The sequence below is a fragment of the Lycium barbarum genome, chromosome 11 (genome assembly GCF_019175385.1).
Source record: "Lycium barbarum isolate Lr01 chromosome 11, ASM1917538v2, whole genome shotgun sequence".
In the NCBI taxonomy this organism is placed as follows: Eukaryota; Viridiplantae; Streptophyta; class Magnoliopsida; order Solanales; family Solanaceae; genus Lycium; species Lycium barbarum.
Window position 1 is genome coordinate 1,399,243 of NC_083347.1, and position 16,714 is coordinate 1,415,956.

Sequence of the window (16,714 nt, forward strand, 5' to 3'; positions counted from 1 at the left end):
GAATTAATTTTTGTAGGTAAAGTTACCAACAAATTCTAAATCTGTTGGTAAATTTGCCAACATATTCTTGTTCTGTTAGTACACATTGCCAACGGAATTTGTTTCCATTGGTAAATTAGGAACAAAATGTTTATACGTAGGTAATTAACAAACTGATTTTTTATCCGTTGATAATTTACAAACAAAATTGTTATTAATTGGTGAATTGGTCTACAAATTCGTGCTCTGTTGGTGAACTTGCCAGCTGATTTTGTTGTCCATGGTAATTTTGTCAACAAATTATCGTTCTGTTGGTAAGCTTTGCCAACACATTTCGTGTTCATCAGTAATTTGCCAATACAATAGTTATTCAATTGTTCATTTTTCAAAATAAAAAATACAATTATACATACTACTCGTTCCCATTTCTAATTTTTATTACTCTCAAATGTTTTTATTCAAAGAGTAGTATAAGTCTCTGCATTTCACTCTATGTGAACCTATTTGATTGACATAAAATTTTTAAGAAAAAAATAAAGACGTTTAATTAAGCTTATGGGTATAAACATCCAGAATATTTGTGTGGTTATAAAACTTTTGAAACTCGTGATCCTAAACATGTTATAAAATTTGTGTGGCTATGAAAGCCCACTATTAAAGGTAAATGAAAAGTTCATTTAAATTGTTTTAAAATTTAGTTTTTTTTTTTTTTTGGCTATAGACTAAAAGAAAATTAAGGTCACATACACTAGAACATATAAAGTAATTAATTACACTTAACAATGTAGCAAAATTAATTCTTAGCTATAAGCAGTAAAAAGTTATAGAAGACTATAGGATTGATAGGAAACATCATGAGTTGTGTCATAACAAAATTCAGTTGTAGTTGATACCTTCATCTCGATTCCTTCTTTCATAGAAGAGATAAGAGGTTCATATGGAGAATGTTGTTAGAAATGCATAATAAAGTCCGACCACGACAACTGAATTGATTATCTTCATGTATAATGAAACTAGATTACATAGTAGAAAAGATTAAAAAATTAACAAACCTCCATTATTGCATCATATTATTACAATTTTCAATTTTACTAACTTGTAAAGATCGGTTAATCGTTGTTAGAAGACGTGAAGCGAGTATGTGGTTCAAGTCAGATCGTATGCTCGTCTTCGTAAATGTTTGACTTTAATTGTTTGTTGCCAAAGTGAAGAGTTCATTATTTAGGTTTTACTCTGAATCAGTAGTTGACAGCGGCATTGACTTTTTTTTTTTAATCAATTATTGTAGATTAATAAAACCCAAAATCGGTAGCGAGTGGTTTCTTCTTGATTTTGATTCATCTTCTCTTTTATTCTTGGATCATGAACTTATCGTTATCGAATATATTCATAGTTTGTTTTTCTCCATGTATGGAGTAATTCTTTTGTAGTCTAGTTTGGATGAAATTAACCCATTGTGCACAACAACAAAATGCATATATAGCTACGAAATACATTGTAGCTAAATATGAAAATTTTCGTGGCTAAACACTTTAGCTACAATATTTCTTTCCGTAGCATCCGTAGCAATATGTAGCGTAGCTAAAAGTTAGCTACAGACTTTACATGATCCGTGGCTAGGGACTAATACTTATTGCTACGAATTCTTTTGTGTTGTAGTTGTGATGGTAAAATGTTCTTGCCACGAAAAATATATTTATAGCAAATAATTTTATTCATTTGCCACGACAAATAAAACTTGTAGCAATCTTTATATTGTAGCTACAACGTTTTCTTTGGTAGCAAAAAGTTTAATTTATTTGCCACAAAAATACAAATTTGGTGGCTATTTTTATAGTTCAATCTCGTGGCAACAAAATTACATTTAGCTACGAGCTTAAAAATCTATAGCCATGAATTAAATTATTTGCTACAAATATTTTTGTACATAACTAACAATGGATTCTTTTAGCTATAAAATATATAAAATTATAGCTAAAAGTTTTCTTCGTTTGCTACGAGAAGTGAAATGTGTAACCTTGTTTTTGGCAATTATATATACAATTAGCTATGAATTCTAAAATTTCATCGCTACATATTGAAGAGTATGCCACAAAGCATTGTTAATCAGAATAATTCTTCTATACGAAACAAAATTTTTGGATTCCAAAATAGGTCTCAAGTTACACGTTGTTACATATCTAAATTTCAAGCATTCACAATACACAATTCATCTATGCCACCGATTACAATAGCATTATCTTGCTTGAGACTCGAACCTGCACGATCTTCTGATTTCTCTCCTCCTACACAACCTCTAATTGCATCTTAATTTGATCAATATCCGCTCCAGTTTGTCATTGCTGCTCTAGTAATTTCATAAATTTGCCTTTAATTTTGATAAAGAAAAAACATCAGAAATATAACGAATGGCTATATAAATATATCTAACAGTTGATCATATATTATGAGAAATTTATCGATTAAATTCTCATGAAAAATCTTTACATATTTTTATAAAGAAACTCTAAGTAATCTTAAAAAGGATATCAAAACTCCAATTATTTCATATACATTTCATTCTTTTACACTAAGAGTTTCTTCTAACAAAACCTCAATTAAGAAAGAAGCATATTTCTACATTATTGTTTCATGAATGATTTATAGATGGATAAAGTGAAACATAAAAATATTAACATAAGCAACAACATCCCTAAGAAATAGCAAGAGAGTTCATTCAACTCAACAAACTACAAATATTAAGTAGGAAAATCAATAACCACTAACCTTAAAAAAAGAGCAAGATTAATTCCATCAAAAGCATCTCCTGAATCACATATCAAAAGCTTCAATAAAAAATGAATAAAATATTATTAATATACCAAAGCTAACAAATGAACATAAAGATTCAAAAATTTTCTCTTTAACTAAGAAGAGGAATAAAAATGCTTCTACTGAGTCCAACATAAGTTACAAATGGAAGTTGAAGTGTACCTTAAAAACAATAAAGAGGAACGAAAAAAAGTAACCAAAAAATATAGTGACAAAGAGTGAAATCCGCAAGAAACAGAATGAGATTCAAATACAACAAAAAAAAACGCTCGAAATTTATAACAGACCAGCTATGAAGATCTTGTTGATGTAGATGTAATACAAGAGGAACCATCCCTTAAAATATATACAACATTTTTGCCTTTCCATTGTGTAATTAAAAAAATCAATTAGCCATCTCCATTGCATAACACCAAAGAACCCCTTATAATCTTTTGATATGGAGTAATAAAGATTTGTGTTTGGTGGAATTGACAAAAGGAGGAAGGAAATGTGGAGGGCTGTGGCGGCTGGAGGCATTAGGACTAGGTTTTGGCATTTTTGACTAGTCAATTTCCGTTCATTACTTGTTTTGTACTACATAACTTCTATTTTTTTTTACTTCTTTATTATATGCAAACACTATAATGTAAATAAATATAAGTAACAACAATGACAATTAAGTACTATTACCTATTAACAAATAAAAAGAATCATAAATATATAACTACATTAAATAGGACACCACAAATAAATTATTTGTATGAAAAAAAAATATTTGTCAAGTATCATGTCACCTAATGTACAAAATAGTATTAAGAAATTCTTAAGATAATCAACATTAAATATTAATCTGCTAAATTTATCGATAATATATTTTATTTAAGCTATAATTAAAACTCACATGTACACTTTTTTATATTGAATTATGATATAAGTCATATGCTCCTATTTTAATTACATCAAATTATTAATTTTAATGTTCAATTAGATTTACGATAATTATTAAATTATTAATACTGTAATAAGATCATAAAGTCAATAATGTATATGCTTATTTAATTTAATATAGTTAGCGATCAATAAATAAATACAAGAACATAATTATTTAAATCTAATATAGTTAAACATCAAAATTAACAAAATATTAGTATTAGATATTTATTTGAATTGTATTTGAAAATTACAAGTAATTCTTGGTTTAATACGCGTTATTATTAGCTAAGTTAGTATTGTTATGCAATCTTATATCAATCATATTTTTATTGAAATTTTAAAATATAAATCTTGACAATTTGGGAATTATAAAATGTCCAAATATAGACACGAAAGAGACAAGACCCCCATTCTGTATACGAATCAAATTAAACTTTTAGTTTTTTGATTTAGTAGATAGTTCTCACATTTAACACTTTTTTTGTATTGAATTATGATATTGTTAGTTTTGTCATATATAACTCATATTCTCTTATTTTAATTACATCTGATTTATAAATAATCATTAAGTTATTTATATTGCAATACGGTCATAAAATCAATAATGTATATGCAATTATTGAATTTAATACAATTGAACAATGTAGTGCGCAGCCGCACGCACACATATTTATTATATTGAAACTTACAAGTAATACTTTATTAAATATAAAAACGTATTATATAATAGTTAGTATTGATGTACAACCATTTTTATATCAACCATATGCTTAATTTTATTTAATAGTATCAGAATAACTGAAGTTTTACAAAGATAATTCAATAGTCGCAAGGGAGGTACGACCTGATCTTGTACAAATCATGTTAAGTTCTCAATTGTTAGTTTATGAACAACGAATTTTATGATAATTAATAGACTATTAAATTAGTTGTATACCATTTTTTTTATTTTCCAGATTAAATTAGTAAAGGACTTTTCATTTAATATAGTTGTTTAAATTCTATGTAATTAGTTACTTACATTATTAATTGGATATAAATCATTGTTATTTTCATTATTATTAAAACTAATAGATAATACTTATTTAATAAGGATTATTATATAATCACTTTTTGTTAATGGACTTAAATATCAACCATATTAAATTTTTAATTGTTAGTGTAAATAGATATAAGAAAAACATTATTCTTAAATGTTACATAATTAGAAAAATATATCCTATAAATAATTATTAAAATAATATTATTAACAATGATATTTCATTTTAAATATTAGTGCCAAATCAGCGATAGATTTCATAACTAAAATATATTTTGCTTTAAAACTATTTTCGTCTTAAATAATCTTGTTAATTTGTTATATGTTCCTATGTCAATTATATTAATTGTTAGTGCTTAATTAGATTCCGGATAACTATCAAGTTATTAAAATAGCATTAAACCATTCAATTGATAACTTTTATTTATTTAAATTGGATATAATAGTGATCAATAAATAAATACAAGAGCATAGTTATTTAAATTTGGTATATTTAAATATTAATAATTTGGTGAATATTAATTTGGTGATTAATACAAAAAATTTAGGTACCAAAAGAAAATTCATAATTTAATAAATTTTATTAAATATTAATTAAAGTTATAGATGAAAATTACAAGGAATCTTTGTTTAATACGAATTATGATATATAGTTAGAATTGTTATGCACTTCTATATCAATTATATATATTATTGAAATTTTAAAATATAATTCTTGATAGTTTAGGTATTATAATGCCAGATGTAGTAAAAAAAAGAGACAAGACCCCGAACGGTATACAAATCGTATTAAGTTTTTAGTTTTTGGACTCTGTATATTGTTGACACCCAATTTTGTCCCTCCTTTATTTAATTTTTTTTACTCAGGCTTCTAAATTTATTGACGAGTTAAATACTTTATTTTCGCTACTTTTATTTTCAACATTACGAGCATTACTTTATCACAAATTTTAAATGGTTCGTCATCGTTTCATTTTCGGGTTTGGACTCATTAAATTAATTATAAGACAACACTTTGTTAAATCCTTATTTTTTTTCTACAACACTTTGTTAAATCCTTATTTTTTTCTACATATTAATTGTCTTCACATAGTATATATGGTACTAGTTATTAAATTAGAAGCCCAAAAAATAACTAAATTAAGGGAAGAAAAGGGCCAAATTCGGATTTCACCCAGCCCACACTTTAATTAATCAAACTAGCCCATTACCCATTCCTACTCGACCAGGCCAAATAATTCCCCTACCCGGACCAGCCCAACACCTCACCCGACCCGGTCCAGCCCAATCTCCTTATTCTTTTCCTAATCCCTATCTTTCTTTCTCTTTCTTTTTTCCCTTTTCCTCAGCCGCCTCACTCTCTCTCTCTCTCTCTCTCTTCCGCTCCTCTTCCCTTTTCATCATCACCACCGCACCTTACCCTCTCTCCTTACGCTCCTCTCCACTTCCCCTTGTCCCTCACGCCTATCTCTTCCACTTCCCCCACGCCTTTATGAGTTTTTGTGTGATTTGATTTAGTAGTAATTTCGTTAATTTAGGCAGTTTACTGTGTTAGTGTAATTGAAGAGTTTTTTTTTTTTTTTTTTGCTGATAATCAGGTAGTGTTATGCATGTTTTAATTCCTGATTAACCATACCAAGATTTTGTTAGTTGGTTTATTGTAATTGATGTTAGTTAATTGAAATCTCTGTTAGTCGACAATGTCGTAGCTGCTTGTTTAAATTGATATGATTCATGCTGGTTGATCAGTTTAAGATTTATGTGGGTCTACAAGGTCGTGGTTGTTTGTCTAAAATGATAGGATTATCGTTGAATGGCTAGTTTGAGACTTAGGTTAGTCTACCATGTCATTGCTGCATAGTCGAATTTGATTAATGCCAGATGATAGTGGCTAGTCTGTTTGGTTGTAATTTCCTCCAGTTTACATCGCCATGACTGTTTGTTAAAATGGAATCTGATCAATGTTAAAGGGTTGGTTTGAAGTTCACACTAGTTTGTATTGTCATAATCGACTGTCATAAGTTGAACATGATTAGTATTGAACCAGAACTTTGCAATTTCTGCTAGCCTACACTGATATAAGTTATCTGCTTTAAGTCTGGATATGGTCAGTACTGAGAATAAGCTTCATGATATGCTGTTAATCTCTTTTGTCCTTATTGTTTCTCCCATCTAGATATGACTGATGCCATATGAACTTCTGGTCTGATTTTGAGCTTGCATTACTGTTGTTGTTCAGATTAAATGTGATTAGCCAATAATAGGATCTCACATCAGTAGTAAAGGCCCAAGTCATGAATGTTTGCTTGGATGGACATGGAACAACATCAGTGCAAGTCTGTTTAATTCTGAATCACAGATGATTGTTGAGTCACCCTGACCAATCTTAACTGTTAACCTCTGCAAACTTGCCTCTGTTTTTCCTATATTGCCTATTCTGAGTCTTGTGTGCTAAATACTTTCCTTGTTTTAAGTCAGGCAATTGTAGTCTAGTTTGAATGTCCTGCCATATATGATTAAAGCTGTTTGAAACATCAAACTTGTTGATCCTTACTTGTAGCATGCACTGTTCTAGTTTAAGTCTATGGTGTAGCTTTAATGCGATTTAGTCCATGTTTACTTCCAGTACTTGTTTCATGAGTCTAAATATGTTTGGATCTTAAGTGTCAAACCTCTATTATGTTAGAGTTGAAGAGTAACATCCATCCCTTTTAGATTTTGGTATTTCCTTATGTTAAAATTAGATTTTCATGTTTAAGTAATCAGGCAAGCTATCTTATTTGTTAGTGTTTCAGTTGGCTAAGTTGAGGCTGCTTTGCATAACAGTTAGGCAGTTATTCTTCGTGTTACTGTTGCAGTAAAGAATGTAATAAGTTTCTGGCTTGAGTTTTCTTTGTTCTTTCACAATAAGAATTTTTACGAATCTTGCAAAAGGTACATGTTTCTAGTGTGGTTAAACGTGTGTTTGGGGGCTGTTTCATAGGAAGTTAGGTTTGCTTTGTGTGTGATCATCAGGTTAGATCAAAAAGAAGTAAAGCATGTTAACCGAACAATATCCTTCTTGTGTGTTTGTTCTCGAGAATAACTCAGTAATTCCATAAATAAGTGTGTGTTCCTCATTAAAACGAGCCTTAAACATTGGGGAATAATGGAGATTAAGCTTCCTAAGTGATTAGATGAACAATTAGCCTAAAGTTATTCCTCTGTTGCTTTTAAAATCAGTGAGTACATTTCACCTTCATCCCTAGTTATGTTGTGGCCTTAAGTTTCTTTTCCGATAAAGTGTGAACTTCATAATAATTATTTTTATTCCATGTATATTTTTAAGCCTTAGCAGCTTGTTCGTCATCATGAGTTATTTCTTAAAATCATGCTTGAATTGGTCATCCTTGTGTTGGGCTCACCTTACTCCTTTAAGCCATTCTTGTCTTTTTTTTTTTTGTGTGTGTATGTTGTTTCTATCGCCCTGTGTACTACCATAGTGCTATGTTTTCGAGTCGACTGCTACTGCTGTGCTACCTATCCGCTGGGTTGTTATGTTGTTTGGAACTATGATTATGATCGTAATAATCTCCTATGATGTTGTTCTTCTTTGTTAATTTTTTGGCTGCTACCTGTCTCTTTTATGAAAATGTGATGCTGCACCCGGTATGATATGGTTGTTGAACTTTGAGAGGAATATATATCAGTCACACCTTGATGCTAGCTAGGCATTTAGCATATTCTGCTGCTACATTAAGAGAAAATAGAAACAGACACTACATTTGAATTATGGTGTTTTTTTTTGGTGAGCTGTTATGTTGACTCCTAGATGCTAATTCTTCACCCTTCCTCTTCTTTGCATGACTTGGGGAGTTTCAAACCTCAAATGATATCGCATATCTGATGAAGACATGCTGCTTGTTTGATGTGCTTATTGCTGAGTTTTGCTTGAGGCTAAAAGTTGCCATATTTAGAGTCATTAGCCACTGATTTAGGGCACTGCTCTTGCTACATTTTTTGAGCAAGTTACTGCTCAATGTTGATTGTTGAAATGAGCTGAATTCTGAGGCAATTCGAGGAAAAGATATTGCTATTATGTTTGTTTCAATTTTGTTATCATATTGGCTGCCATGAGTTGCTATATTCTTGACCATTTGCACCGCTTTTGGGATTTATTAACTGCCGCATTTTGGTGGTTCAGTGCCGCTGAGTTTCTGCTGCAATTTGGAGCCATTTGTTGCTTCATTTTAGGCCATTTTCATCTCATTTTGGGACTGATTTACTGTTGCATTTCTAACCAAATTGCTGTTGCGTTTTTGGGCCAAAAAATTGCTATTTGCTGCACTCGGTGGTTGATTTCTGATGGTGTTAACACCCAATTTTGTCCCGCCTCTCCTTCGAAATACCTGTTTTCGCTTCTAATATTTTTGAAAAAATAAAAAATATATATATATATATTATATTTTACTATAATTACTAGTCTCTTATCAATGCCGGCGTTTCATTATTCTATTACAGTTACTAGCCATCATTATTATTATTATTATTATTATTATTATTATTATTATTATTATTATTATTATTATTATTATTATTATTATTATTATTATTATTCACAATTCTATCATTTCGGCATTTTTTGCCAGATTACGCACGCGCATCGCATTTATCTTTGCATAATTAGATAATAGTGTTTATTTACTGTGGATTTTTGAAATATTATTGCACGGCTATTACAACGCCATTTTTATCTGAGCACTAATAATTGCATATTTTATATGAAGTAATATTTTAACACAAGTTATTTAAATAGGTCTTTTATTTAAATGTAGTAGCCCAATCAACTCATACTATTTTCAGACCAATGCACAAAACCAGTCCACATTTTAATTTCCCTGGCATCATTTTTATTTACCAGCCCAACTTAATTCACCCCAGCCCAAATAATTAACCAACATTTTTGGACCAGCCCATTCTTTTAATTTTGCCCAGCCTAGCATTTTAAAAAACAAACTCAGCCCAAATAATTACCCAACCAATCCACTATTTTAGCCCAATATCCAGTCCCCAGTCCATTAACTCCTTGACCCAACCCGAGTCTTGCACAAAATGAACCATTAGGGTTCCCTTATCCCCTTCATCTTTCTTTCTCTTTCCGCCGCATCCCCCATCCTCTCTCTTCTTTTCTCTCCTTCGCTCCTTCTCTCCCACGCCTCCACTATACCTCTGCCGCCTCACTTCACCTTGTCGCTCCCCCCACGCCTCTGTCTCTCCCATTTCCCCTGTCTACCCCCACGCCTCTGACACCCCCACTCCCCTTTTCCGCCTCCACTCCACCATGCCTTGTTCCCCATGCCACTGTCACCCCCATTTCATTTTATCCCCCGATCCTCTCTTTTCGTCGAAGAAAACCCTAATTCACCCTATAAATACAAGCTTTCCAGTAGAAAGGAGAAAAAAGAAAAAGGTTTTGGGGGAGAACAGAAAAGATCCGTTTATTCTCTGAGAAAACAAGTTTTTCAGTAGCAGAAATCCCTCTTAGAAAACATCAGTTCTTTTAGCAGCATTGTTTGATATCAAGTCAAAATCTAAATCGTTTTCTTTTGTTCTGTTTTTGCCTTTGTCATCCGTTTGGATTTGAGGGTATACAAATTCGGGATTCGCGGTATTTCGAAGTAGATTTGTGGTGTTCGAGTGGAAATCGAGACTCCGCGCCTCACTTCGCTGCACTCAGAAGAGGTGAATAACTTCCCTTTTTAGTTTGGGTTTAGCTTCAGTATGGTATTTGACAAGTGTGTGTGTGTCCGTACGTGATAGTTATCGTAGCTGGTTTATTTTCAGTTTAGCAGCATGGTAGTCTTAGGTGCGTTTGTATTTAGTTAAGTTTAGTTTCGGTTTAATAGTTAGGATATTTAGCGGTTCATGTTTTATTCAGAGTTTAATTTCCAGTTCAATAATTCCCCGTTTTATTAGTGTTTGTTTTGGTTCTTATGCTTGTCATTTGATCAGAATTTGATCCTTATTGTGAAATGGATGTCTAGTTGTCTTCAGTTACGTATGAAAGCATGGGTAGTATTTTCGTGTTAACTGCTGAACATTTGCATTTTTTCTCTTTCTACTAAGTTCAAAAATGTATCAGCAGATTAAAGAAAACTGTGTGTAAGGTTAAAATAATGTTGTTTCCTTCTTTCTTTATGCCTTAAGTATCTATAAGCATGATCATTTCAGTATATTGTTATCACTATCAATATATCATGATGTGAATTAACATACTATAATTTCAAATAGGTTCTGTTTGGTTTAGAGAAAAAGTAGGTTCAAAACATATATGTTAATCACTTTAGTTTAAGACCGGATGAGGTCCATTATTCCCTAATTGTGGCAATCTTTCTATAACCAAGTGTGAAGCCTCAATTCATTCTGCCAATAAGTCTAAAGCTTGTTTATTTGGTACCATGTTAATTGGAAAAGATGTTCAATGAATCAAAGGTACTCATAGGAACTCTTAGTAAGAATCTGCTATTGTTCCATTTTTGCTAGTTAAAGGGAGAAGTAGCATTAACTTGTTATGTCCTTTTGTCGGTTTCTCAGCATCTTTCCAAGATCTGTGTAGAACCATAACACTCCTCACCTTTTAATTTAGTCCATAATGGTACTGTAAAAAGCTTTTGGTTGCTGGTTGTGACCATAAATCTTGTAATTGACTAAGTGTGGAAATGATCATTGCGAGTTATGTTCAAAGAGCCCAGCCCACTCTCTGTTAGTCTTTTGTTTTGACAAGTTAACTCATGAGCTATGTGATCATATGACAGAAAGTTTGATTAGTTATGCTTAAATCCACTAACAAGGTTTGGGGGGTTGTACCCTAAGAAATCAAAACTTATTCGTGCAATTGAGTCTTCTGTGTGTTAAGTTTTACACCACAATTAGTCTATTTCCTGCTGTTTAATAAGCCAAATGATTGCTCTTATTCTAAAAATGTTAAGGGGATAGTCAAGTAAAAACTAGGTTTCAACTTGATTGAGTTTTAAAGGGATTGCTGGTGAATGTTTTGTTACTGGCTAACTCAGCTTTCTTTGAGTTCAACAGTGTTTCTTTTCAGGCTCCTTTTCTTGACTTATCTTAAGAAAAAATAAATGATGGCTGATTTGGTTGTTGAGGGTTTTCATTCTTTGTTGAGGTTTGGTTTCTGCTAAAGTTCTGGGTTGATCAGTTTAGGGCAGGGTTGGTTCTTTCTTATTTATTTATAGATGACATATGACATGTTGATAAACTCGAGCATGATTTGGTTTAGTTGACTTCTTTTCTTTAAAATTCTGCTATGGTCATTCTGTTCCTTGCTAAAGGTTCGGTTAGTGACTAAATGAGCCATGTGAAAATCTGCAGCCTATTTTCCATATACATATTTCTCTAAATGTATTACGCATGTTAGGTGTCTAGAACTTGTTTTGCCTGTAGCTGGGGTGTCTTCTGAACTGTAGCATTTTGGCTTTTAAGACTCCTCTGTGGCTGTCACATTTTTGGGATAAACTTGGTGCTTCCTTGTCTGCCATTCTGTTGATTTTGTTTGCAGTCAAGCATGTTGATCACTCTTGAAGTATCCTTAATGGATTAGCTGTTGGTTTAAACCAACAGGCTCTATACTTAATGAGTCTATCTCTGAGATAACTGATGGTGTCTAAGGTTCAAAGCACTATTTATGGCTGCCTGCATGTTTGAAGTATATTGATGCTATGAGCTGACTCTCACATTCTTGTGATCGAGCTGCAGCCCTGTTGGCTACTTAAATTGGTGTTTAAATGAGTATATATGCTACACTTGATGTAATATTTGCTATCATAACTTTGCTGCCTTCTTAGAAGAAACAGATTACCATACTTCGGTGAAACGCATAGTCTATATTGTCATTTGGTGTTGTTTAAATTATGTGCGTCGTTGCAAGTATATTTCAGTTGATTATGTATATTTGCATATATTATTGGTATACCTATATTTAAAACAGCTATGAATGTGTGTACATGAGGTATACTTAAACATACATAGTATATACACAATCTGCTGATTTATTTTTGAGTTCATATTTCGTACGTTTAACATTATTCATTGATCGTATACTAATCCTTTCTTCCATTTTTATGCATGAATGTCATATACGAATCCGAGAGGGCTCGTTCTTCCTCCACATCCAGTGTTGAGCTAAAAGCCTAACGAAATCTTGTCCGCGTCCAGTCGGTCTGCAGCAAAAATAAAAGAAATAAAATTCTGGGCTAAGGCCAACAGCAGCAAACAGATTGCAGCAGATCTTTTAAAAAATGGGCTGAGCCCATTTAAATTATCTACTTCTATGTTTTTGTGAATTTAATTCGTATTATGCAATTAACTCTTTGTTTTGTTTTGTTTTCTAGGTTTAGATAAATCCTAATGAATTAGTAGGCTTAGTTTTAATCACGGGTAGTTAGTTTAAGAGGAGCTAACAATTAATTTCATAAATTTCACTCCTTTCTTTTCATGTTAAAATCATTTACAAGGTCTAATATTTATTTTATTTGAAAATCGATTTGCAAAATAGAATGATTATATATATTTTAAATGAAGAGAATCATATTTTATTATCTAAACATTTTAAAACGCCATTAATATGCAAATATAAACTCAAGTATTATTTTATAAATAACTCTTCAAGTTTGAATCAATCACGTCTATTTTAGCCGAGTATAATTAAATAAATCAGTAAAAAGAGAAAGAAATTCATCATCTTTGCATTCTTACATTATTATACTGATATAATGTCATATTGGCTACGTTTTCTCTAAAAAGCTTCCATTTATATACAAATTATTATATTTTGCCAGTCTCATTTTTACAATAAAAATTATTATTTTAGGCTTAAAAACATTTATAAGTTTTATTTTCAAGTGGACTGCTATGCATTTCTTCAAGTCAGTTTAAATAACATCATTATGTTTTCCTTTAAACCTCAATAATATTTACAACCCATTTTCTTAAGATTTAAGCCTTATAGTTAATCTTAATTAATTAACCTAAGTTTGGTCGGATAACCGTAAGTTAACGGATTCTAAAGGATGCCTAACCCCTTCCCTTTAGGATAATATAGAGCCCTTACCTAGAATCACATTGGTTAAGCAGACTATTAACAGAGGTTTAGTTTTAACTTTACCTTAGTTAAACATCTGGGTGTCCTAATTCACCGTAAAATTAATTAGGTGGCGACTCCTAAAAACAAATAAACAGGAATCCCCAATATGTTGTACTCCTAAATCAACCCGGTTAAAATGGGGTATGACAGATGGAATGTTTGGCTATGTTATTGGCCCACCATGTTTACTTTTCTAAGGCAGTATTGCTACACTATAAGGGTACTTCGTTGCTGCCTTTGAGGGCAGATTCCTACTGCTTTTGAATGGGTTGATTGATGTGTTCTCAGTTCTATCTTTCGTTAAAAATGTTTGTTGTTGTCTTGTTTGATTAAATGCTGTTAGTTTCTATCACTACTCGTTGTCCTTGGTTACTGTTATCCTATTCTTTTGGAATTAACTAACTGTATATATTGCATTTCTTACTTGCTATATTTCTTTTATTAAGACTGCTTCTAATCCCTTTTTCTCCTTTCTTTTGCATGAACGCACATGGGAGAATATTGGAGTTATGGCAACTCTAATTTCAGCCCGGAATTAGGAGTAAACAGTAGCTGAGGTTTTGCTCGAGCTAGCAGCCCATTTCATTACATTTTACACCTCTTATTTTATTTATTGCATTTTAACTTGTATTGTTTTGACTAACACTTCATCTTACGCAATATCTTTAAGTCTCATTTAACATTTAGCATCTTCTTTTATACAATTTTTTTTTTATTTACAAGTCCTATTTTAAATAGCATTCTTACAGGTCTATCTATAACTTTAGCCACATTTACAAAGATACTTTCTTTTCTATAATACTATATTTACACTTAGCCTAACTAATCATAAGTCCGATCGGTTAACCATTGTTAATGGGTCTTAAAGGGTGCCTAATACCTTCCCTTTAGATTAATTGAACCCTTACCTAGAATCTTAAGTTTCGCAGACCTTAAACAGAGCTAACTTTAGATAATCACTTTAATAAACTTTAGGTGTCCTAATTCACCGTAAATAATTAGGTGGCGACTCCTTAAACAAAACAAAATAGGAATCACCAATATGTTGTACTCTACTTTAACCCGTTCAAAATGGGGTATGACATATATAATTTTATTTATGATACCCAATAAATTATTTAAGACAATATAACACATTTTATTGTCTAAATTAAACAAATACAATATGTTATACAACGCAATTGATACAATATTATAGTTGTTTAAATTCTATATATTTGGTTATTCACATATTAATTAGATAAGGCTTTTACTTATTATTTTCAACACTGATGTTACCTTAGCTGATGATATTTTTGAAGACATCAAATCAAAACCTCGAACTGATTATTCTAGGTATTAAGCAAGGCATTACTACGACTTTTTAGTACTTGAAGCAAAAATATTTATTAAGCTAAAATATTTTATTTTAAATATTTTTTTTTGTGACTAAAATGTTACTATTGCTACGATACGTTTCAAGTTGTGGTAAAAATTAATAATTTTAGCTACGAAGTTTTATTAGAACAAAAAGTTTGTGGCTGTATCATTTAACTATAGCCGTAACTTTTTATAACTTGAACAAAAAATAAGTATTTATTTAGCTATAATGTTTTGTCTCAAATAATTTATCGTTTCTAAAAGTTTACTATTACTACAGTAAGTTTTAACTCGTGGCAAAACATAATGATTAACTATGAAATTTTATTATAGCGAAAATTCTGTGGCTATATCATTTAACTATTGCCACAATATTTTTATAACTTGAAGCAGATATATTTATTTAGCTACAATAGTTTGTTACAAATAATTTATTGTGGCTAAAAGATTATTATTACTACAGTAAATTTCAACTCGTGACAAAAAATTATAATTAGCTACGACATTTTACTATAACAAAAAATTTGTGGTTGTATCATTTAATTATTGCCACAATGTTTTAGAATTTGTAGGAAAAATATTTATTTGGCTACGATATCTTGTTTCAAATAATTTATTGTGGCTAAATGGTTACTATTGCTACAGTAACTTTATTGTGTGGCAAAAACTTATGACCAACTATAAAAGTTTGTCGTAGCAATAAAGTTGTAGCTATTTAGGTAGTTATTGCCACGATAGTTAGCAATTATAGCAAAAATAAGGAATTAGCTTTGTCAATTTATTTTCGTGGCTAAGAAATTTTACGAATTCTTAGATAGCTACGAAATTCAATTTTTTGTGGCTATTACTAGGTAATAGCTACGAATTTTTAATTCATAGCTTACATTTCGTAGCTATAAATACACTGTGTTGTAGTGGTGGATTAGTGATTATTTCACCTTTTTATCTCATGTGTTCACTTGATTTTTTGGGGAGTTATTGATTTATTACTCGCAAGAGATATTTGAATTTCTCCATGTTCGTTGTTGGACATTCTTCGATTCAATGTTAGTTCTATTCGCAAGAAAGAATTATTAATTTACCTCGAGAAGTGTCACGTAGATATTCGAATGAAATCTATATTTGTATATTTATAGGGAATCATTGAACACTACCTTCATGTCTTTATACATCTTGTCCTTTCCTTTAATTATTTCAAGGAAGTATAATTATTAGAAATGTTACAAGAATTGAATGTATTCCCAAGAAATGGTCATACTTTTGGTGAAAGGTAATCAACATCGCTAATTATTCAATAGGTGAATTCTTGATTCGACTCATTCATTCTCCTTGAATTATATTCGTCTTCTTGAAGTGCGTCATTAATTCTTATTTAGATATTTTAGTTAATTAATAATCAAACTTCCACAAGCTATTGGAATTCTCAAATAGTAATTAATCATTCTCAACTAGCATAAAATTATCCTAATCCT

The 16,714-nt window shown here is 30.9% G+C and overlaps 1 protein-coding gene across 2 annotated transcripts; it reads right to left on the bottom strand.

Annotated features, from left to right (window-relative positions):
- Window positions 1-1,994: 1,994 nt before the first annotated feature.
- Window positions 1,995-3,324, bottom strand: LOC132618496 (uncharacterized). 2 transcript variants are annotated; one of them, XR_009574148.1, is made up of 3 exons: window positions 3,078-3,324; window positions 2,746-2,804; window positions 1,995-2,347 (listed from the first exon to the last, which is right to left on the bottom strand). XR_009574148.1 is itself a non-coding variant. In XM_060333532.1 (3 exons), the coding sequence occupies exons 1-3, from the start codon at window positions 3,307-3,309 to the stop codon at window positions 2,296-2,298; spliced, it is 324 nt and encodes a 107-aa protein (XP_060189515.1). In that variant the 5' UTR covers window positions 3,310-3,324; the 3' UTR covers window positions 1,995-2,295. The 2 variants fall into 2 exon arrangements, 1 of the variants encoding a protein (XP_060189515.1); XM_060333532.1 differs by having other exon boundaries at window positions 2,746-2,785.
- Window positions 3,325-16,714: the final 13,390 nt, after the last annotated feature.

Coding starts and splice junctions, on each gene's coding strand:
- LOC132618496 (XM_060333532.1), bottom strand. CDS start 3,309: ATGCCTCCAGCCGCCACAGCCCTCCACATTTCCTTCCTCCTTTTGTCA. Junction 2,786..3,077: donor CAACAAGATCTTCATAGCTG/GTCTGTTATAAA, acceptor TATGTGATTCAG/GAGATGCTTTTGATGGAATT. Junction 2,348..2,745: donor AATCTTGCTCTTTTTTTAAG/GTTAGTGGTTAT, acceptor TCAAAATTAAAG/GCAAATTTATGAAATTACTA.